General features: G+C 41.8%; 1 protein-coding gene across 2 annotated transcripts in view; it reads right to left on the reverse strand.

Moving 5' to 3' along the window:
* Positions 1-23439, reverse strand: part of DCAF5 (DDB1 and CUL4 associated factor 5) — a 107803-nt gene that overhangs the window by 70917 nt on the left and 13447 nt on the right. The window contains exons 3-5 of one of the 2 annotated variants that reach the window (XM_059722899.1): positions 22801-22837; positions 18239-18378; positions 9701-9830 (exon numbers count right to left, since the gene is read on the reverse strand). In XM_059722899.1, coding sequence (XP_059578882.1) covers positions 9701-9830; positions 18239-18378; positions 22801-22837 — 307 coding nt within the window. Of the gene's footprint in view, positions 1-9700; positions 9831-18238; positions 18379-21122; positions 21215-22800; positions 22838-23439 lie in introns of those variants that run through there. The other variant, XM_019476930.2, reaches the window with a different exon arrangement.

Here is a 23439-nt window from a genome sequence, read left to right on the forward strand (position 1 = left end):
TTACCTCAAGGTAAACTTGCTTGTGTACCCATAGGCAAGACTGAAAAACAGAATAACCGCCATACTAAACTCCTTGTACCATTGAACTTGGGTATATTGCAAAGATTTCCTGGAATTCAGTAGTTTGATTCCTTGTGGGAAAAATACTAAATCAGTAGTTACTACATAAGTTTTCACAGAATTAGAAACAGTCTTGGGAAACAACAAAAAATAAATATGGAAATCTTAATGTTAGCTTTTAAAGGCAGGGGCAGGCAATTATTTGGGCCTGTGGGCCACGTAGACAGTTCTGGGGAAACTGTCATGGGCAGGTCAGCACCCCCTTCCTCCCCCCTGCAATAGCCCAGAGCTCACTCACTCTGTGGCTCTTCCATACCACTGCCACCAGTGCCCAGCAGCAGTTGAGTGCGCAGCCCCGGCCCCAGCCTGCACCCAGTCCAGACTCACCCCAGCTGGAGCAGACAAGCTTTGGACTAACCAGGACCTATGCACACAGATTTGTTTCCGTCCCATCCCATGCCTACTCCACACCCATCCACCCACAGTGAGCAGTGGCAGCAGCGGCTGGGCAGAAGCTAGTGCCGGACACAAGAGAAAAGGTGGAGGCAGCACTGCTCGTGTTGGTGATGGCAGTGGAGACAAGCTGCATGACACCTTGGCCTGGGCTCCAGGCAGAACAACAGAAAAGACCCAACTGTGGTGAGGGGGAGGTGGCCGCTTTTCCCCCGCACCCAGCAGCAGCTTCTACCCACCTATCACTGTCATCACTCATTGTGGACAGCAGGTCCAGAGTGGGCACGGGATAGACTAGGCCAGGGCCAAGGCCAGGACCGTGCATGCGGGTCCCAGCTGGTCCAGAGCTGGTCTGCTCTGGTCAGGACTTCTGGGATCAGGGCTGTACACGCAGGGCCCTGCCAGTAGCATGCGGTTGAGGCCGGCAGCGGCAGCCAGAAGGGGCTGCTGCCGCCTGAGCTACCTAGAAATGCAGTCCAGCCATGGAGCCACCCCAGCCCTGTTGCATGCCCTGTAGCAGCAGGATGTGCCATGGGCTGGACAATGCCTGGGCCAGACAGGACCAAGAGACCTGCCATGGACCAGACAAAGTCCCTCTGTGGGTTGGATCCATCCCACATTTTGCCCACCTCTGTTCTAATGTCAGACTACTACACTGAACTGTGCCTGCTTAAAAATAAGCAAACTAAGCCAAGCAAGGACAAACTAACTCTGGGGGTTCTTTGGGAAGAGATCAAGATTGAAAACAGTTAATGGTAGCACAGTTTAAAAGTAAGATGCATCAACTGAGCTGCAACAGCAGCACAAAACTGGAATAAGAGTATATTAGAGGTCAGGATTATGAAATATTTGCAGAATTACAGGAGAAGATTAGACTTCATGAGAACGTTGCAGGTGAGAGTGGAGGTGCTTTGGTACAGTCATGGCAGTGAGAGCTTATACAGCACATACTCTTAATATATGCCTGGTTCTAACAAATGCCAGTCAAATTAACAATCACAAAATTAGCTATTCCACCAAGGTACAATGGGGATATGGGAAGGAAATGAGAAATTTTTTTTTTTTTTTTTTTTTTTTTTTTTTTAAATTGGGCACAGCAGCATGACTCCCATTTAAGAACATAGCTGGCAGATGTTGAAACAAAATATGCAGCCTGCAATTTTACTGTACTAAGCAAGTTAAACAGTTCATGCCGATTCAGTAATAGTCAAGAAGCAACAAACTCTTGGTGTATTTGAAGAGACTTCTAAAAATGCCAAAAAGGCATGCATCAGAAATGGCTGGCTCCAGGGTCTGATGCAGTAATTAGTTCTCGTTCTCCCATTTGTGTATCAGAGTAGTTATTGTCTGAAAGAAGGATGCCACAATACTGTCACAGAGAAGTCCCATCAGCCCTGGAGATCCTTTTCTACCCAGGATAATTCCTTTGCTGAACATAGCTCTAGTTTAATAATAATCACATAAGATCAAGTTATGGGCAGAACTTATTCTTAAATAGTAAATATAATGCACACTCACTTTGTATCTCAGCTTGTATACATTCAGCAGCAGTGCTTCACTAACATTCAAACTCCTATATGCCTTTTCACAATGGAGGTTTATAACTCTCACAGAAGAAACAAGTACTGGAGAAAATCACTGGAAAGAATTATATGAAAAAAAAAAATCACACCCCATTAATTTCAACTAGGAGAAAAGTCTGTACAGTCTAAACTAGGTTAATTCCTTACAGGAATCCAAATTATTTTTACATCTCACTCATAATTGATGGGATTCAAAACAAAAAAGTTTCATACTAGGCTTATTTGCCTGGTGGGAGAAAGGGAACCTTGTACTGTGGAACAGACTAAGAGGTTTTCCACTGGATCTAGCAATGTGAAAATTAACTCTAAGATATCCATTATTTCATACCTATATAGGCAGAGGTGATCAGAGGCAGTAAGACAGCCCAATCAGAAGCTAAGCACTGGATTTCCATAGGGCCTGGGTACCTGCAAATTTCACTGATTTCCCTTGAAGTTGTGTGTGCTCAGCACTCAGGAGATAGCAGGTACACTGGTTATTAATAGCACAATGGTTCTAGTTGTGGCCCACTTAGGACATGTAAAACTTGAACCCCTGAAAACATGCATTTTCCACAAAAAGTACTCAAGATAGCATTGGGTTCTTGAACCCAATGCTACACATACAATGCATCTCACACATGTGCCTCAAAGTCTCTTGCTTTATTGGCAGAAATAACTTGACATGTGAGCATACTACAAAAATGTCAGTATGTCTTAATGAAGTATTTTATTAAACTTACAGTAAACTCAGCTACTTCTGGGGAAGATGCATCCGTACTTCATATTTTACTGCTTTAGGATGTATAAATGACCTCCTCCAAAGGTGCAGTCTTATAGGACACTGCTGCTTGTGACAGTTCACCATGATGCAAAACCTCTGGATTATAATGAAGTGGCAGGCAAGGGGTTGGATGGGAAAAGGCAGCCTACAGTATCTTCCTTTCCTCAAGCCCACTCTATAATTACAAAGGACACTTATTAATCTTCTTCCCCTCTTCGGGAGATTATTTACATACCGTCATCTTTAATATTTTCCTGCATGAGGGTTAGGACCCTCCCAAGTTTCACTAGCACAGGGGCAACAATATCCACCATGTTTCTTGTTCTGTAACACCATACTTTGCTCTTCCTGTAAACCTCAGCTTTTACTTTTTAATTTTCTGTGGCTGTGAGCAACTTCAGAGGGTCTCAGTTACTGCCCTAGGATGGATAGGAATCATTAGGTCAGCCCTCTTCTCTCAAGTTTTTTTTTTAAACTTACAACACAAATATTCATATAAATGTCAGAAAAGAAATTTAAAGTAAGATAACATTTTCTTTTTCTGAAGGGGCAATCTGAATTGAATTATTTTCTCCTGGGCTAACTGAGAAGTTCAAGTTATCCAAGAACTAAACTGATGCTACTTGTTAGGACTTGTAGGACATGAACTAAGACAACAGACTTTAACATTTGCAGTGGTCAAAATTATTTTTATTTGAGCCAGTCTTTTATAGGTGAAGGTTTCTCATCTCTACCAGGACCCTGAGCTACTCAGACACCTCCCCCATTTGCTCAAGGAAAGAAAAAAGAAAAAGAACGTGATTGCAGACAGCCTCTAGGGTTCAACATTGCTTGTAGTAGGTATGTTGCATGCAATTAAGACTTGCTTTGTGACTGTGACCCTTAATTTAGATGCAGGTGCACTAAAACTGTTTACTCGGACAAAAAAGGGTTCCTATTTAAAAAGGTAAAAGGTAACCAAGAGCGACAAAAATCTATCCAGATCAAAAATGATCCCCAGGTTAATTGGCATAGGAGTGACAAAGTCAGATGAGGTGTAAGAATAGGAAAGAACCCATGAAAAGGGGATGGTATCCTTTTAAAAGAGAACGTTCTTTGGTTCTTAAGTAAAAACTCAAGCACTTAAAAATGCCATGTCGTTAGGCATGTCCAAATAGACAATCACATAATATGCCTAGCTCAGTCACACCAGGCAATTCTACTCAAATATACTTGTGTTTCTGAAAAAATGTTTTTGTTACAAGAAGACAAAAGGTGGGGGTTTTTTTAGAAATGTAGTTTCTGGACACCATCTAGTGGCACAAATGCCTTAAAGCAGCTCAGTCTGCATTAAATAAGAAAACATTAGCCTTTGCCCTCCTCAAGGGATTTGTTCCAGTGATAATTTTATTCTTAGGAGGGAAGAGTTAAAAGAAATATCCCCTTTGGGCTGAAGGGGAGAAATCACAGTGGGTGGTTATGAAGCGGTATAATTGCTATCAAGATATGGCAGGAAATACGTTTTGGGGACAGGGGGAGAAATAAAGGCTAAAAGGAGGAAACTTTGTACTGCCATCCCTGGTCAAGCTCCCCACAATTCCAGCAGGAACATGTCACAACCCAAGGGTGTGATTTTGTGTGCACGTGCTTCAGCACTGCTAAATTATTTCCCGCCACGAGGAGCTTTTTTTGCAAGGTGCATTTCTCAGTTGCAAAGAGAAAACCCCGGTGCAAAGAAGTTCCCACCACCCGCATGCAAATTTGTGTCCCACTATTGGCCAGTTCTAAATTATTCCCACATGGCGGCTAGCGATTGGCTTGCTAGCTGTATAAGAGGCTTGAGCGGTTTCCGCCCAAGTTGGAGGACTCCACAACCATCTGGAGGAGGAGAACTTCGCGTCTCGTGAAGAACTCTAAGCGCTGCAGAGCCTAATGGACCCAGCATGTGCCTTAAGGCTATAGGGGTCTGATCAACCTCTGGCCTCTCCCCGTCGCCGAGCACGATCCCTTGACGAACGCCTTCCCTGCGCGCAAGTTCCACGGAGCCTAGCAAACTTCATGTGAGTGTATCCAGAGCTCTTCTCCGAGTTGTTTTCTTCGGTTGACACGACGGGCTCATGGTTTTAGAGCCTTCAGCCGGATTGGGCTAGAGTTTGCGAGATTAGAACTCTTGTCCACTCTTCTTTCCTATCTGCAACTACAACTCAAGCAAGTTTTCCTGCCTGCACCGCGGCCATCTACGGTGTAAGTAAAATAATCTTTAATCAACCGCTACGCATCCATGCCTAATTCTAATCCACTGGCCTGCATTCCCCGACCCGCGTGCCAGGGCTGCTGGCCACAGCCCGCCGTGCGCCCCCGAGGGCCTCGGACCACTCCCGGCCCACACAGAACAGATTAGCCAGGGGCAGTGGCAATGGTGTTGGCAGGGGGTGGGTCCCTACCTCTTCATGCACCTGCCTTCTGCTGAGCTCCTCAGTGCCCCCCCACCCACCAACCTGGGGGCTCTAGCTATGCCTTGCCCCTATCTCCCCATGGTCTGAGGGACAGTGTGCCACTACCTCCCCCCTCCCCACACACACACACACACTTAGTTAATGCTGGATCCATCCATGTGTGCAAGACACTTCAAGCTACAGGGTAAAAAAGTTGTTAACTGAAAAGAGTTACAGATGACCCCTCCCCAAAAAATGTTAATAGAAAATAAGGCCAAAGTTGACAGAAACAGTCACTCATTTTGCATGCCTTTTTTTTCCCTTTGGGCAGCCTGCAAACTGGTGCAGAACACCCAAAATCCTACTTCAAGTCAGTGGAAATTGTTCATGTTCAACAGTCCTGAAAAAAATTCAAACTAAACATTCAAGTATGATGACACAGGAAGGAGAGGGAAGGAGGGTTATAAATTTGGTACTAGTAGTTTAAAATTCCATTTAGTGGTTTGTGCTGCAGTCAGTAGAAGCTTATAGAGTGGTGTATGTGGGTGGGAAAAAGGTCCAATGCCAATTTAAAGCAGCAAGATTGGGTTAGGCTGTTTTTGACTAAACTGGAGAAGCAGTCTGTACTGAAGAGACTTTCCTAGTTAAAGATCTAACCTCACCTCAGACTCCAAAGTGGGGGAGGATGCCAAATGAATCTCACAGGCTCAAAGCTTAGATTGAGTAAGCAGCAACAGAAATCCGCTGGCACCTCAAAGTGACTTCCTTTAAACACTCAGCTTTTCCTGTTTTTACATTTTGAGATATTCCTGGCTTTTTGTGCAAGCTGGGTGAAACTCAGTGGTTCTCAACCTTTTTAGATGAGATGCCCCCTGGTAGACTCAAGGCACCCCTCAAATATGTGAGCTCTTAGTTTGCATTTTTTTTTTTTTTTAAAACACTACAGAAAAAAAAAAGAGAACAATGCTCCCATTTCAGAGAACTCCAAAAGACCACAGCAGGCCAGAACGTTTTTAACACTAGGGGTTCCTATTTGAAATCACCAGATTTATCGTATGAATCATGTTTCCACACCTAACAGTGCTAACATTATGTGGCACCCTGCAGCACCCTTGAGAGGATCACAGAATCATCAAGAATAAGGCTGGAAGGGACCTCCAGGGTCGTATAGGCCAACCTGAGGCAGGATCACCAGTATCCAAATTATCCCATACATATCTATTGTGTAACTGCTCAGCAAAACCACAAAGTCAACCCCAACAACACAAGACATAACATCCTAACCTACCACAGACAGATAAAGCAGGGGGACCATGTCAGTCAATGTCCTGCTGCTGAAAGGTTTGTTAAAAATATGCTCAAGAGATCTCAGGAAGAGGACCATATCCCTCTACAGAGGAAGGCAAAAAGCCCCCACAATGCACACCCATCTGACCATGGGATAAAATTCCTTCCTGATCCCAAATAAGGCAATTGGTCTCACCTTGTGTGGAGGGGCAAGACCCTCTAGCCAGAAATCTCTGGGTTTAAGTCCCAACAGGAGCACTGGCACATCCCAGCTAAGATCCTCAGTCTTGGCTGCAGCCAACACCCAAGGCCTCTGGGGAAGGCCTGAAAAAACTGAGATGCAGCAGCAGCAGCACCAGGAAGAACATGACCCTCCTGGCCCCATGTGGCAATCTAGAAGCACAGGAAATACCCAAAAACGACCATAGGCTCAGATCATCCCTATCCCACCTCTTCTTGAACACCTCCAATGATGGAACCTAACACACCTAACAATGCTAACACTGTGTGGCACCCTGCAACACCCTTGAAAGGATCATAGAATCATCAAGAATAGGGCTGGAAGGAACCACCAGAGGTCATATAGGCTAACCTTCCCACCAAACCATACCTTCCCTAGGCAGTCTATTCTACTGCCTCACTGTTTTAATAGTGAAGAAGTTTTTTCCAATATCCAATCTAAACCTACTGTGCTGCAACATCAAGATATTGGTCTGCGTCCTATATTCTGTAGCAAGAGGGGAAAAAAAAAAAAAAAAAAAAAAAAAGTATTTTCCCCGTCTTCTTTATGGCAGCCCTTCAGGTATTTGAAGATTGCTTATCATATCCCCTCTTAAGCACCTTTTTTGCAAGTTTAACTTGCATAGCTCCTTCAACCTCTCCTCCTATGAGTTGCCTTCCAAGCCTTTTATCATTTGTATTGCCCCCCCCGTACCCTCTTTAACTCCTCCATGTCCTTTTTAAAAAGTGGAGCCCAAAACTGTACATAATACTCTAGAAAAGGCCTAATCAGTGCAGAGTAGAGAGGCACTATCACCTCATGTGCCTTGCACCTGCTGTTTCTACAGATGCATCCAAAAACCGCATTCGTCTTTTGTGCAGCTGCATCACACTGCAGACTCGTATCGAGTGTACCAGGACTCCCAGATCCTTCTCCATACTTCTGCCATCTAGCCACGTATCACCCATTTTTAATTTTTTTATTATTATTATTATTATTATTATTATTCACAAGATGCAGCACCTTGCATTTGTCAGCACTGAACTTCATTTTGTTAGCTCCAGCTCATCTTTCCAATCTGCTGAAATATTTCTGAATTGTGCTCCCATTCTTCAACACATTCGTAACCATTTTCAGTTTTATGTTCGCTGCAAAGTTGCTGAAGAAGCTTTCTGACAGCATCCAGATTATGAATAAACATGTTGGACAGCACTAGGCCCAGGAAAGATCCCTGTAGGGCTCCACTCAAAACCTCCTGCCATTCTGACATAGATCACCACTCTCTGGGTCCAGCCTCGGAGCCAATTCCCCAGCCATCAGACTGATGTAGCCAAGGCCACAGTTGGCCAATTTTACCAAGTGGAGATCATGGGACACCACATCAAAGGCTTTTTTAAAGTCCAGATACATGATGTCACTTCTTCCTTGTCCAGGTGATATGTCATTAATTTGGAAATAAAGGAATTATACTTCCCCACACAGATCAACACCAAATTAAAACTATGGAAGTTTTATTAATACGTATCAAGTTGTGAGTCAGAAACTCAGGAGTCCATCTACCCTCTGCTGATTTGACAGGTCTGGCAAAAGCAACCCATTTTCTTTACTTGTATGTGAATGTCTACGAACAGCAAAACAGATACTGGAACTCTACAGTTAAACTGTTAGTTATTATTTAGACTGAATTTCATTTTATTGGGGATATGAGCAATATTTTGTGTAAGCTTCATGACTCTCTCAGATCACATAGCATCCCCAGACAAAACAACAATATGCATTAACCTAAATTTGCTCAGCTATGTAACACTCTCCAAAACCCCCCGAAACAAATCCCCAAACCAAAAAAAGCCCTTCCACATGCACAAATCAGAAGAGTTACAATTAATAAAACCTAAACCTTTAGAGTATGGAAAAAGACCAAGCGAGGGAGTTTAGGCAGATTCTAAATAACCTTTAGGTTTATTCTCTAAACCTAGATGTCTGAAATGCAATGCTAGACATTACAAAAAGCAGTCAGAGGGATTGTACCAGACTTTCCAAGTAAGAAACTGTTCTGAAGCCACAGAACTGTAGCAGGGAAAATCCTGACCAAACCTAGGTACCAAAAGCCAATTCATCTGTTAAACAGCTTACAACTGAGAAAAAAATTAAGTCCATCATTCAGTCAGCAGTACAACGGTTGTTTTAACAGGTTTAAATTATATTTGCAAAAGCCAATCCTAATAATTTCATAAGATTAAGACTGATCTCTCCTGTAAGTAGTCATTACCAATGTAAGATTTAATTTTAGCAACACAAACATTTTAAAATCTGGAAGAGATCAAAATCACCCCCTTCCAATGTATAAATGAAACAAATACAAGTGTGCTGTTGTATGTAGGTTGTTTTCATAATGGGATATTGACATTGTATATACACCATCTCTGAATTACTTCATTTTCCTATTCTCTCTAGTATTACTGTTGTGATGTTATGAAACAAGGGAAGTGAACAGTTGATATGAAACCTGTAAAAAATGAAGACATCTTCAGACTATGCTAATCAAGAGGAAATAAACTTCACTATAGATTCAGTGCATAAGAACTTGGTCTAAAGCAAGCCCACTAAAGAGGGCAAGCCACAATGCTGGGGAAGCCAAAGAGCTTTTTGAAACTCATTTACCTGATCTTCTAGTGGAGGTAAAGCTTTTCAGATAAATGTAGCTTATAAAATATATATATAGTAGAACATTGATTATATATGAAATAAATAGATCTATAATTATGGTAAATAAAAATTCCTAGAGCATGAAGTTTTTTCTTCTTTGCAGCAAGTTCTCCCAACATCTCATATTTGTATACTAGCAAGTTGAGCGGCAAGCTACCCTCCTCAGAAAGGAGGTTAGTTTCACAACACAATGTTCACTAACAACAGCTCTTACCTCTGAGGTTTGCGAATATCCCAGAGTCCCACGCCCTCTTTGGAGTTAGCAGTAGCCAATAATCTGGGTTCTACTGGGTTAAACATCACACTATGAAAAGCTGAAGGGTAGTTTGCCAAGCAGAATGGCTCTGTTGAAAAATTAAAATTTCAGAAATAAGAACAATCCATGCCTAAGACAATTTGATACAATGGTTTAGCAACTTGCTGTATTTCTACAACAAGATAAGAAAATTGAGACATTTCTCCATAGTTTAAGTCAGTGCATCCCATAAAATAACTGATGTTTTTTTTAATTCTCCCACATATCTACTATCTTTCCCCAATATGAAAAAAAAAATCCAATATGACATTTAATAGAAATAAATAAATCACTCTGCATAAAGAAAGTTACCAGGAGAACTAAAAGTCTTGCCATTTATACAGACCCACTATTTAAAGCTCCTTAAGACAGAAGGATAAAAACATTGGTTTGGGGAAACAGTTTATAAGCTATAAACCCTCATGGCTTTTTTTTTTTTTTTTTTTTTTTTTTAGTGGAGCTTGCACCTTGAATAAACAGAAATTATGGCAACTTTCCCATCCATGTGCAATTACTCCAACTAGTCCTTAAAGCAGCCACAGAAACTGCTCACACAGAAGAGAAATATTAATAAAAAGAATGATAGGAAAAAAAAAAGGAAAAAAAGATCAAAGGAAAGTAGGGCTGGAAGGGACCTCATGACGTCATCTACTCCAATCCCCGGTTTAAGGCAGGATCCCTAAATAAACCAATCCCAGCCAAGTATCTGTCTAACCTGCTCTTGAAATTTCCAGGGATGGAGATTCCAGAACTTCTCTAGGTAACCTGTTCCAATGCTTGGCCACCCTCAAAGTCAGAAAGTTCTTCCTAATCTTCAACCTATGTAAAGAGAAATTTCATGGAGTTCATTTTTCCTATCTCTTTTTCTCTAACAGTGAAATTATGTTACGGATTGAGAAACATCAATCCTGCTTTTTGTAAAATGATACTCTTTTGTGTAAGCAGTTTCTGCAGTTGTTATAAGGACTAGGTGAAGTAATTACAAATGGATGCGAAGGTCTCCATGAAACTTCCCTGGTTTGGGAAAAACAGTTAATAAATTAGGGACCCTCATAGTATCTTTCAAGTTGTAATCTCCACTATGAGGAAAAAATAATCCAGAAGCTTTCAGATATCCAAAATTATGTGATGCTTCCTAGTGTAGGCCTCAAATCATGCTGCCTTCAAACATACCTTCCTCAATTCCCCATGTAGAGTTAATGCTTTTAGGGCCTACTTCTTGTCAACCTAGGTAGCAGATCCTTGCCATACTTTTAAAGTGTTGTAGTACTAAAAAGGCCTCAAGCTGAACAGATGCGTGTTGCAGTAGACAGCACAGAAGCACTGCCTACTTGTTCTAAACTTACCATCTAAAAAGGTAACAGGTGCTTGAGAAATGTATGTAAAAAACAGATAAGGCAACAAGTGAAGTGACAGACAGACTCCCTGCCTGCCTCCTAAAAAAAAATATCAGCATTTGTAACACAATGGCTCCCAATGTCATGAAAAGTTTCTTTGTCAGAGTTGATCATGCCCTTCTTAAAATCCCGTTTTCCCACTTTTTCCAAATATTGTTCTCCTATCTCACTATCCCTCCTCCTGTATATCCCATCCCTATAACTTCCTAACCAAAACCCTGATCTAGCCAATAGCTGCCGGACACAAACACTTTCAAGATACACGTGCCCCAGACTCAACGATCTATAAGTACTACAAACTTCCGTAACAGATCAACATTAAACATCACCATAGAATAAATAAGGAAGTGACTCCTGTACAAACTAGTATCTCAGTTTCTAGCACCTTCTTTTCTGTGGAGGGCTTTGGATCAGCTTAAACTCGAGAACTAAAAAAGGACCCAGAGGTGTTAATTACCAGGGTCTGTGCCCTGAGAGGTAGCAGTGGCAGCAGGGACCGGGCTGGTGCCAGCACCTAAAGGCAGTCCAGCGCAGAGCTGCCACAGCCCTGCTGCATGCCCAGGGGGCGGCAGGACACACCACCAAGGGATGCTACCTGGGCCAGGTGGGGCCGAGAGACCCAATGCGGGCCAGACTTGGGCCACCCTGGCTCTAGATCATCACAGTATTTAAGTCTTGCAGGTACTTTCTGCATAATATCTAGAATAGTCCTCTCTTATTTACCAACACAACTAAAACATTCATTCAGGCACTCCTCAGATTATCTCGAGCTTCTCTGCGGCCTTTGTCTTGCTGGTATTTATTCAGAGCAGTGAGACAAAGATGGTTTTCCTAACCTGCTTTCATCATGTCAACCTTCTCTCTGTGTCCCTCCGCTGTGCCCCCTCCCCACTCCATTGAATCAACAAAAAGCTGCTCGTCTTCACTTTCAAGGCCCTTCATAGCATATTCTCTCTGTACCATCTCTCATGCTGTTTTTAGAGAAGTCTACTCCTGTCTCTGGTCAGCCCAGGGTGCCATTCTCCTTTATCCCCTTGCTATATTTCCTAACAAGTATCTGTGCATTTTCCATGCTGCTCTCTTTATGTTCAAAATTAGTTCCCCACAAATATCAACAGTACTAAATTTGTTTTTATGATGCCTACAAAAACTTGACACTGGTTTGTGTATTGGTGTGCTGAGACCACCTTTTAGAATAATAATGCTGTCCAATTATTTCCATGTTCTTTTACATCTGTCTGTATCCACCCATTCCTGCTCACACTTATACTCAAGTTATTTGAGGCAGAGACTGTCTTTTTTTTTCCCTCCTATGCATTTTTATTGTGGTCAGCACAGTAGAGCTCAGGTTTGTGATTGGGGCTGCTAGGTTTTAGGCCAGTACACATACTAATTGTCAGGAGAGAGAAGAGAGACTGACATTTGTTCTAACAAGTCCACCCAAAGGTACTAAGGCTGGATCCAGTCAAAATGTAGTTTCAAAAGCAGCCTCATGGTAAGGATGATCCTTTAAGTTTGCATCATCAAATAAGGTCCCTGCTGTGATATACAATGCTGAATCATTAAAAAAAAGAAAGCTCCTACTGAGAGACGTAGACCCCATTCACTGAATGTAGACACTGAAACAGGAACAGAATACCAAATGAAGGAGCTGGGAATGTTTCTGAATAGCAAATAGATTTGTATTTAGTGAATACTTATTTATCTAAATTTCCTTGACCTGCATTATAGATATAGTAGTGCAATATGGAAGGCAATTTGTCATAATTTACAAAAGCATGACAACTTGTCTAATTAAAACTAGATTATACCATCCAAATTAATGAGATACTAAGTTACTTTCACGAAGAAAGAGGGGAATTCTTATTTTTGTTATTGGCATCTATGCTTTGTAATGGTTGCAGCTCATATGCTCAGTAATAGCACTTGGGTTGTTTCTTGAGAGAGAAGTTTAACACTGTCTCCACCAAAGCCAAAGAAAATAAGTTTTAATGGGTGGGGATGGAGGAAAAAACCACAAAACAAACAAAAAAAACCCCACCTACAAAAGACAAGCTAAGCAAGAAACTGCCATTACTTGGAATGGGACAGGATCTAAGTGGATGGAATGAATGCCCCCTTAAATATAAAATGGAATATTTAAGAGCATCTAACATTTTATTTGTGAACTGTTCTTAAATCATTTCTTCAGGCATTTAGGGTTAACTTACTATGCTTGCACCAACAGGCACAGTGCCCACTCTTATGAATAGTCCTAGTCAAGGTAACAGGATTATTTATATTGGTGAGCACTCTACTCTGTCAGAACTGTTTGCAGTCAGAAAATGGCGACTATGAACTATTACATGTTACCATGCAAATCTCCACACAAAATAAGTTATCTGGTGATCAAGAAACTGCTAATGGGAAAGACGATCAACAGTTGATGTTGAAAGGGAAACCGTCAAGATGAAGGGAAGTTACCAGTGGAGCTCTTCAAGGACCAGTCTTGAGACAGAAAAATATTTACACAGGATAACTATAAGCCACCACTATTATGTGACCATGATTAAGGCAAATGTGGCTCAAGGGTTTATTGGGCTAAGTATTTCCAGTAGAGATAGGGAAATATTAATGCCATTATGCAAGGTACTGACACACAGCATTCCAGGTGATGTCATATGATTCTGGTCAAGAGAGATGAATTAAAAATTGGAAGAGAGATGCAAAGAAAACCTAGCAGGGTGATCAGCAGAATGGAGAACCCAAGAAAGTTTGGCCTAACATAGTGGTTCTCAAGATTTTTAGACTCAAAGGATCCCTCCATAACTTTGCTGAATTGAGTGGCACCCCATGTCAAAAACCAAAGTGTTACTATGTTTACATTCTTGCAGAGGGACCAGGCAGTGGGGGTGGGAAAGCAGTCAAGTAGGGAGAGCCTGAGTATGCCTTATATGCTTATCCCCTCACCACCTAGAGTCTGAGCCTGCTCTTATCTACTTATCTCCCAACACCTTCTGTGGTACTCCTTTCATGGATCTCCAATACCCAGGTTGAGAATCACTGGCCTAGCAAAACAAGATTGAGGAGATACTGTTGCTTTGTATAAATAGATCTGGGATAAACAGTAGGAAGGAAGCATCTATTTAAAATTAAGGACACAAGAACAAACAGAAATAAATTGGTTACAAATAATTAAATTCAGGTTGGAAATTGGGTGGCATTGTCTAATGGAAGAGTGAGGTTCCAGAACAGTCCTCCATTAGGAATGGAGCCTACAAAACCAGCAAATTTTAACATGAAATTTGATCGGTTTGTGAAAAAGTTTACATGAAGTGGTTGCTTGCAATACTTGGAATCTGAACTCAAAGGCCCAGGAGGTTTCCAACTCTTAGATTGCTATATTCATTCAATTTGGTGCATTTGCAATAAAATCTAGTTACCCCAAAGCAGAGCTATTTGAGATGCATTAAGGAATATAGTTTCAAAGTTGAGAATACAAATTAAAAAATTAAAAAGGTTTTGCATACACCAAAATGTGACAGAATATTTTGTATGAAACTTTTTTGTTTTGTTTTTTACATGTCTCTTCTTCCAAGTAATGTTCAATTTTCAAATTCTCTTTACTGCGCAGTGTAGCTTTTAAATGCATTAGTAAACATAAAAAAAATATATAGTTACTTAAATGACTTTGTAGAGTTGGAAGACAATATAGGACCCTGTACATAGTGTCTACATAGTTACATAGTTGGTGTATGGTCATGCTATCCCGGGTATGCAGTTGGTCATGCAGCCTACATTAGCTCAGGATAAAAGGGGTGCTGTTCAAGGGGGTAAAAGGATGACAAACTAGGTCACCACTAACCAAGCTATATGAAGCACTTAGCTTACTAGCCATATAATAAATCCCTTTCCTCCATGCATTCCTAACCACACCTTCTATCTTCCAAAAAGTATGCTGGCCAACTTCATGTTCTCTTTCCATGCTTCAGAATGTCCCACCACTGGACCTCACAGCTACCTGAGCAGCTCTTGGGTAGCTTTAGGGGGTTGGGGTCCAGAAGATCTGTGGTCTTATTATTTTCATTGGAGTATAAATTTAGTTTTGTTTTCAAAACACAAAAGAAAACAAAACAAACACAACCCTACATTTTGAAAAGGAAACACTTAAATTGCACCACTACATTAAGGCACTATGTTTCCTTAAGTACAAGAACAATTTTCTCCAAGTAACAAATGTTTTTTGCATTGTCATGTTAAATTCATAGATCACATGGCAACTTGAAAATATATTGAGAATCTACATAAAAAGTTAAATAGGACCAAATTAATGACTTAGTCATCTTGAAGATAAAATGTTTAGTTTGTTCTGTATGCTCCGTTATAGGCACTCCTAAATGGGTTTCAAGTCTAGCATTGTCTACACTGTAGAAATGCACTCTTAAAACTGGTTAAAGGAGCAGTAAAGGCATTACAATCAGATTTTAAACTCTGCTTAGATCACATTTCTGTATTAAAGCCTTGAATTGAACTCTTGCTGGCTACTCAACACAATAGATGCTGGAACTGCAATTACTTTACTATTATTTTAACCAGAGTTAGCCAACCCGAGCTATGAACGCACTTTTTGCAGTATGGACATATTTAAAAAAAAAGTCAATTTATTTTAGGGCTGTGGTTCTGAAGCAGGATGCTGCGAGACCCCCTCAGGGGTGTTGGGACACAGGTGTTGCTGCAGCAGCCGCCAGGTAAAACTGCTCTGTGCACAGGGCTGTGACATGTGCACATACATTGCCTGCATTAAGGTTTTTCAATCACTCTGCAGCAGGCAGGAGAGAGGGCTAAGGCTGCAGCCCTTCCTGGTCCACACCCCCTCAGCCTCCTCCCAGAAACAAACACACAGGACAGTTCCACCTATCTAGTAAGCATTTGTTTCCAGGAGACGTTATGCAGGATTGGAACAGGAAGGGATGCAGAATGAGACAGCTCTCTTGCCTGCTTTAGGGTTAGAGAACCTTAATGCAGGAGAAGCATAAACACGTGCCACATCCCTTCCTGTTCTGGCTGTGTACCAGGTACAGGGCCAGTTTTACCTGGAGGTAGTTGCACCCAGTTGAGAACCACTGAGCTAACTTGTGTTTAACGGCATTTCTCACCCAGGGGTGTCACCACATTCGAAAATGTTAGAGGGGAGCCCCGAGTCAAAAAAGTTTGAGAAACACTGTTTTATGGGTTAAAAATGCAAGCAAGAAGGGTGGTACTAGAAACTAACTGCAGCCAATGACTGCGATTAATCTCAGAAGTAAAGCCTATCAGATGAACTAATCCAATACATTCTCCCTATGCAGATACCAAAAGGTATGCTTATGTAATAACCTCTTGCAACCCAGGGGCAGGTAAGCAGAGAAGAGCGAGGCCACTTCAATTCCAAGAAAACCAGACCCAGGGAGCTGGGTTGAACTAAGGCTCCCAACCTGCTTTGGGAGCTGACAAAGTTGCCTCCAGCCAAGAGGAGAGGGAGTGGGCAGGGCTATGAAAAGTCCACGAATATGAAGAATAGGAGACAACAGGTTGAACTACAGCCTCCCAGGCTGCTTTGAGGGCTAGCAGGAGGGGAAGTGGGAAAGAGGAGCTGCAACATGGGAGCATTTGGAGGACTGACTTCCCAACAAGGAGACCCCAGCAGGACCTGAGTGTGTAGCACTGACAGTGCTGCAGGAACTAGTGTGATCAATGCAACTATGGTGCAATGGAAGTCCTTGTGCCATCTGGGATAGCTTAGGTTGCACACAAGGTGAATTTTCTCACCCTGGAGGGTCCTTGTGAGACTGTTTGGAGTTGGGGTTTTAAGATGCACTGTCCAAAGGGGGTAATTGTATTAGCAGGTTTCCATGCTGGGTTGCAGCTTGCTGTTTGGATAAATGTGACTTATTTACACAAGTCTTTCTATCCTCCTGTTAAACTGAGGTACTGTTGGGGGAAACTAAGTCACCAATGCCACACAACTGCATCTGTAAGCAAGAAGGGTTACACTTATCAAGAAATATATAAATGTGTAAGAAAATTGTTTGTAAACAAACAGCAGCTCTACACTAAAGAAAATTGCATGCAAGGGGGAATGATGATGAAATTGAAGTGAAGACAAAAGATTAGGAGGAGCTGTCTGACTATAAGAGTGGTCAGACACTGGAACAGGCTACCTAGAAAAGCTGTGGAATCTCTATCCCTGGAAATGTCAACAGCAGGTTAGACACATCACTAGGCTGAGTTAGTCAGGAATGATCCTGCTTTGGGCAGAAGGCTGAACTAGATGACCTTGTGAGGTCCCTTCCAGCACTACTTCCCAATGATGACCAAAAAAAAAAAAACACCAAAAACAAAAAAACCCCCACACCAGATACTAATAACCCAAATTAAGTTTCTAGTATGCCCCCCCCCCCAAAAAAAAAATCAAAAGCAAAGCAAAAGCAAAACAAAACACATTAGGAAGGAGTTGACAATGCATACTAATAATGATGGATTAAATACGCTACAAGATGCTGTAGATATCCCAAACCAAACTTTCTAATCCCAGGAAATTTAAGTCCTAATACTGCAAGAAACTTGTTAAAACATGAAAATATTCAATTTGGACACTTAAGCAGAGATAGTATGCAAGAACTATACCACTAGGAATAAGGCACTCTAAAAAAACCAAACAAAAAGCCCCCCACAGATTAGTCCTAAAGATACATGAAACTTTACATCTTGTGTCTTTACAAAGGACAAAAATGAAGGGGGAACTGCTCACATACAGCAGCTCATAGGACACAGAAGCCCCCTGAAAGCACGCAGGAAAATGTATGTGTGTACTCACTCACACGAGGTATTTGAGGGTTTAAAAACAAAACAAAACAAAAGCCCTACACCTACTTCAGGTTGGCATTCCCATATTGTTGTAATAATTCAGATGACTACTACATAGGACATGACCATAGAAGAAGGATGAGTGCACTGGATGACTTCATCTACTAAAACAAAAGCTCTTCTATACCCAGAAATATCAATTCCTAAATTACTATTTTCTGCCTACAGCTCTCACCTCCATGGGGAGACTCTCTGATGTCCCAAATGAGAACCCGGCCATCGTCAGATGAGCTGGCAAAGATGTTATCATTCACTGGACTCACTGAAAGGCCATATACTGCATCTTCATGGGCAAACACATCCACGGTCTCAGTGCTGAAAGAGAAACACGTGTATTATTTTCCCTTCTCTTGATACATACATACGTGTGTATACACATACACACACACACACACTTTGGTGGGAAAGCTGGGCTATTTTGGAAGGCAAGTAAGATTTGTAGCCATGGTCCTGGAGAGGTGCTCATTTCTACGGGCAAGAATTTCAGAGGAATCCATACCAATAGAAAAACAGCCTGAGAGTAGGAGTGCATACATTCCAGCCCCCTGGCTGGAGAGCTCATCCATGTAGCTCTCCAGCCAGAGGGCATTAGACTTCTGCTCCCTGGGCCGAGCCTGCCCTTAAGGGAGCTCGTTACTTGATAGGCCATTCTCTCCCTGCCTGGGTAGCTGTCAACAGGCAGCCCCAGGGTTTTAACTGGCCAGTTGTGTAGCTTGGGGAACAGGGTACAGGGAAGTGGGGCTGGGGAGAGCTACCCTGGCCCTAGTTTTGAGATCCCCAGCTTTTAAAACTGGTGCAGGTCTACCCAGCTGGGCTCTCAGCCCTGTAGAAGCTCTCCCTGGCTCAGTACCCAGCCCCAAAGCCTTTAAAATGTCTGTGAAGGGAGCAGTGGGATACCTCCCCTCTGCAGACTCAGAGTGGGGACCCCAACCTAAGGAGCATGAAGGGAACAAGGATCAGTTGCTCCTTTACTCCCACTGAGCAGGAGAGGACAGAGTAGAGGGGGCATCTGGGCAAAACCCCTAACCACTCCTCAGGCTGGGGACCCCAGGCTGGGGACTTTACCCTACAGCTCCCCTCCTGGACTAGACCTCTCCTTCCAGATCAGACCAGGAAGGAAATGTATAAACGTTCATTCTTGCGAAACAGTCTCTCTTGCAAGAGAAGCCTTCCAGATTAACACCTGGATATGGCATGTTTTCCATATAAGAAAAAATCAACAAATGTTTGTAGTTTGTATATGGGAGAACACCAGTTCTCCTGGTAGAAATGTAATGCCTGTCCATGGCCAAAAGCTGTGTTATTTGGCAAAGTTTAGTGACAATGTTAATGCTGCTCAAATCAAACATAAACATTTGTTACGGTATTAAAAATATAATCGTGTACCAGACACCATGATACCAAGACAAAAACAAAAACACTCACATTACACACACACACTATAAATTTTGAGAATACACAGATGTTTACAAAAGTGATGTTGTTTTAGAAAAGTTTTGTGGTGAGGTAAGCTCCTCTTTCTTTTCACATTTCAAAAGTTTACAAGCAACTGTTTCAATATTGGTATTTATCTTGCTTATTTAAAGAGGGTACATAAGATAATATAAAATGAGTTAATAGGATAAACTCATCAACATTATAATACCAGGGATAAACCTGGCCTCAATTTTACCAAACAGTGCTACTGTAGCACCAGCACCTATTAAATGAAAAGAACAAAATGCAGGAATGAAGCCAAAGGCAATAAGGGAAGATGCGTTTTTCAGGAGCAGGAGTAAATACGAAGTAACTTTTGGAATTCTGGAGATCAAACCGATTTAGGAAAGGTAATCTTTAAGGTGAGTTTGTGCCTTTCTCTGCTTTTTTGAATGTGTGAAAATATATTACAATGTTCTGGGTTTAGCAATGTTTTTCCTGCTTGCCTTTTAAGGTAAAAGTATCATCAATATAAAAGATCTGTTCTCTCCCTTCTTTTTGAAGGATTTTCTGGGACTCTGAGGATAACTAAAAAGTCAAAGTGGGTGTGGATTCTTTAACAAAAGAGTCTTTCACTGCAATATTTATCAGTCATTGGAGTTAACAAAAAAAGCAAGAGGTTAAGCAGTCTTCACTGCTCTGCTTTCCTGATGGCTCTTGTGATGCAATGTCACTATTTCTCTAAGCCTTAGAATCTTCCACTGTAGAAGAGACATAAATTTTACGTATAAAAACAAGCAGGAAAGAATCTTAAGCCATACGCATGGCCCCCAAGCATACAGTAGGACTGGGGTGGCACAGTGGCCAGACTCACTTCCTGGCAACCCGGGTGGCAGCAGTGGCTCCTTCCAGCTGCCACCATCTCCAATGCCACCAGCCACAGCCCTGCTGCCTGGGCACCTTGGCCCGTCCACCCTGCACCCATTGCCAGGGGTGGGACCCATGGGGGTCAGGGCACATGGCTTGGCAGATAGGATAGGGCTGTGGCTGAGCAGGGAACGGTGTCCCGGAGCAGGATGGGCACATGGAGCTGGGGTCATGGGGCAATGACAACGTGGGGCTGTGCCTGAGCTGTTATCTGTTCCCCATATGCTCCTGCCAACAGAACCAGCACCCATCACAGGACCACGTGGGGAGTGGATTGTGGCTCTGCCCTGGGCCACCAGCCCTACGCCGTCACAGCCCTACGATCCCAGCCCTGCCCCTGCCTGCCCATCCTGCTCCCAGATACCCCTCCATGCCCACAGCCCCATCTCAGCTGTCTGGCTGAGTGCAAAGCAGAGCCACTTAGGGAGTTTTGGTGAACTGCTGACTAGGAAGGAGAGGGGTGCCGACCTGGCCCACAACAGCTCTCCAAAACTCCTTAAGTGGCCCTTAAACTCAAATAAATTGCCCACCCCAGACCTAGCCTTTATTATTATACAGCGGGGGGAGGGGGGGCAGAAGCTCAGTTTGCTCCCCTTGCCAGCTTTATATGTCACCTTAAAAAGAAACAAAGGGGAAAAGGAATGCCTAGCTATGACAGTTAAAAAATCTTGTCATATTAAAAATCTTGTCATTTTAAAAGGCCAGGAAGTACTTACTTTAGCCTAGATTTGCTGTAATTTTTAGGGAAGAACCCGGATGCCATCCACCTAGCAAATACTCCAGGGCACAGCAAATCCCTCAAGGAGATCATGTCTAAAATTAGTGCAATGTCCACATTATAGTTGCTTTCTAAATAAAAGATCTATTAATTGTTTCATGGATGATTAACCTGGAGCTTTGATAATTTAGAGGCCAAAAGAGCAGAGGCAAAAAGTGCCACTTAAATGCATGCAAATGAAGTTGACAGAGCTGGTGCACTCACAGGCATCATTAAAGAAAATGAAAGTGTTAAGCAGAGTAAGATTCTTGAGGATTACATCAGCATTAGGATAATCAGACTAATTGGGTTGCCTGCAGAAAATGAAGCAGATAATTGTACTGCAGTAGTAAAAGAGGGCTTCAAACTTATTTCAGCTGGACATGATGTATCCGAAAAATCAAATGTGTTATGAATGCACAAAATTAAAAGGTTGTAATTATAATCCTTAAGGAGAAGATAATATGAGCATTTTTCTGTGAAAGAGCCAGTGGCAAAAAGTTCTTATAGAAACTAATAAAGATAGGATGCATAAACCTTCATCTATGAGCTTCTGACATTCCCAGACTTAAAGCAAACAATATGAGGGGAGGAGAGGGGGACAAAAAAAAAAAGTGATAGACTTTATTCCTACTAGAAATGTATCTGAAGACGCAGCTACTACGGTCTCCCCACCTTCCCCCCCACAAATTTCAGTTAAGACACTTAGGAGGATTTTGTTATTTTGTGACTCATGCAACATAAAACATTTTTAGACAAGCTAAGCAAGAAATACTTCAAATCATTATACAGGGCTAACCAGGGCTCAGGAAACACAAAGATTTAAGGTTTTATATTTCTCTCTGTTCTTATACCTGTAATTGTTCTTGCCTGGTCTTTGTTTTAATTTTTCTTTAATGCAAGTTAAACACAGTTGCTTCATAGTCCATGGGACTTAAACAGCAGGTATGGACAAAAAAAAAAAAAAAAAATTTACTTATGAAAATTATACCTCAGAAATCAATCCAAATCATACAGGTTCTCTCAGAGGTGGATTTGATCAACTCTGATACTTAGACACAGATCCTTAATTATGCTTAATTGGGCTAACCCTTCTAAGCAGGTGGCCATTCAATAAGATCTACAAAGACCAATGTGCCTTGTTTTGATGTTTTGGCACAAAGTGACCAGAAGTAGGGAGAATCAGGCCATTGTGGACAGTTCTTAAAAGAATTTTAGGTACCTGAAGATTTAGATTAGAAGTTTAACTCCTTTTGATTTTAGTGGATTCAAAACCAGCTAGGTGCTAGAAAGCCATTAAATATCTGGCCCCTTGAACCTAAAGTTCCCCACTTAAAACATATTATTCTTTTTTCAGGAGAGCCTCTGTATTTATAAATCATTGCCTTCTTGTTCTGCAAGCTATGAATGACAAAACAAAAAACAAAAACAAAACAAAAAAACAAACAAACCCTTAAAAAATACAAATCAACATTTTTACTCCAAAGTTTCCCAAGGTTAAATTTAAAATAAAAGTATTCCTTGGGCTTAATACAATCTTTGCTTTCTTTATAGGTTATCAGTTGGAACTAGAATTGCCTCCAGTGACTAATGTTAGGAAGCTGACAAAGGAGTGGAAACACAAACTATGTATTTACCTTTCAACATCATGGAGTATAACTTGCTCATCATTGCCTATAAAGAGAAATATAAACACTTAACATAATGTACTGGCGATTAACACTTTATAGTGAAAAGAAAAAAGAAAAAACCCCAAAACAATGACTGCAATTTCTATTTGGAAGATGAAAGTACAGTGGACAGGATACCAGCTTGGCTGCCGAGTGGTCAGCACCCTACTCAGTGAGAGCCTGTGGGTCAGTCTCCTTGGGTATAGCACTAGAAGTATGCAACCTCAATGAGGCGGCAGTGTGCCTCACAATGCTCAACAATCAATTTTTCAGTTCACTAAGGAATATTACTGATAATTTTTTGTCAGTCCTGGACAGTTTTCATGTATGGGAGATAGGGAAGGGAAGGGAAATCTTCAGGTTTCATAAACAGCTCTTGCCCCCTACCCCTTTCTGCCTTATAAAGCTGTAATTGTCAAACTAAATTTCAAGAATAAGAAAGTTCAGAAAAGATGCTATCATGGTTTTAATGCCTAAGTCATGAGTTCACTCGGCTTGCTCAGTGTTGCTGCAATCACAGTTATGTAGCTGCACACACGCTACAGTGCTTTTTTTTTTTTTTTTAATTAATATGAAAATGAGATAAACCTCCTTTGATCACTTCCT

The sequence above is a fragment of the Alligator mississippiensis genome, chromosome 2 (assembly GCF_030867095.1).
Source record: "Alligator mississippiensis isolate rAllMis1 chromosome 2, rAllMis1, whole genome shotgun sequence".
Classification (NCBI taxonomy): Eukaryota; Metazoa; Chordata; order Crocodylia; family Alligatoridae; genus Alligator; species Alligator mississippiensis.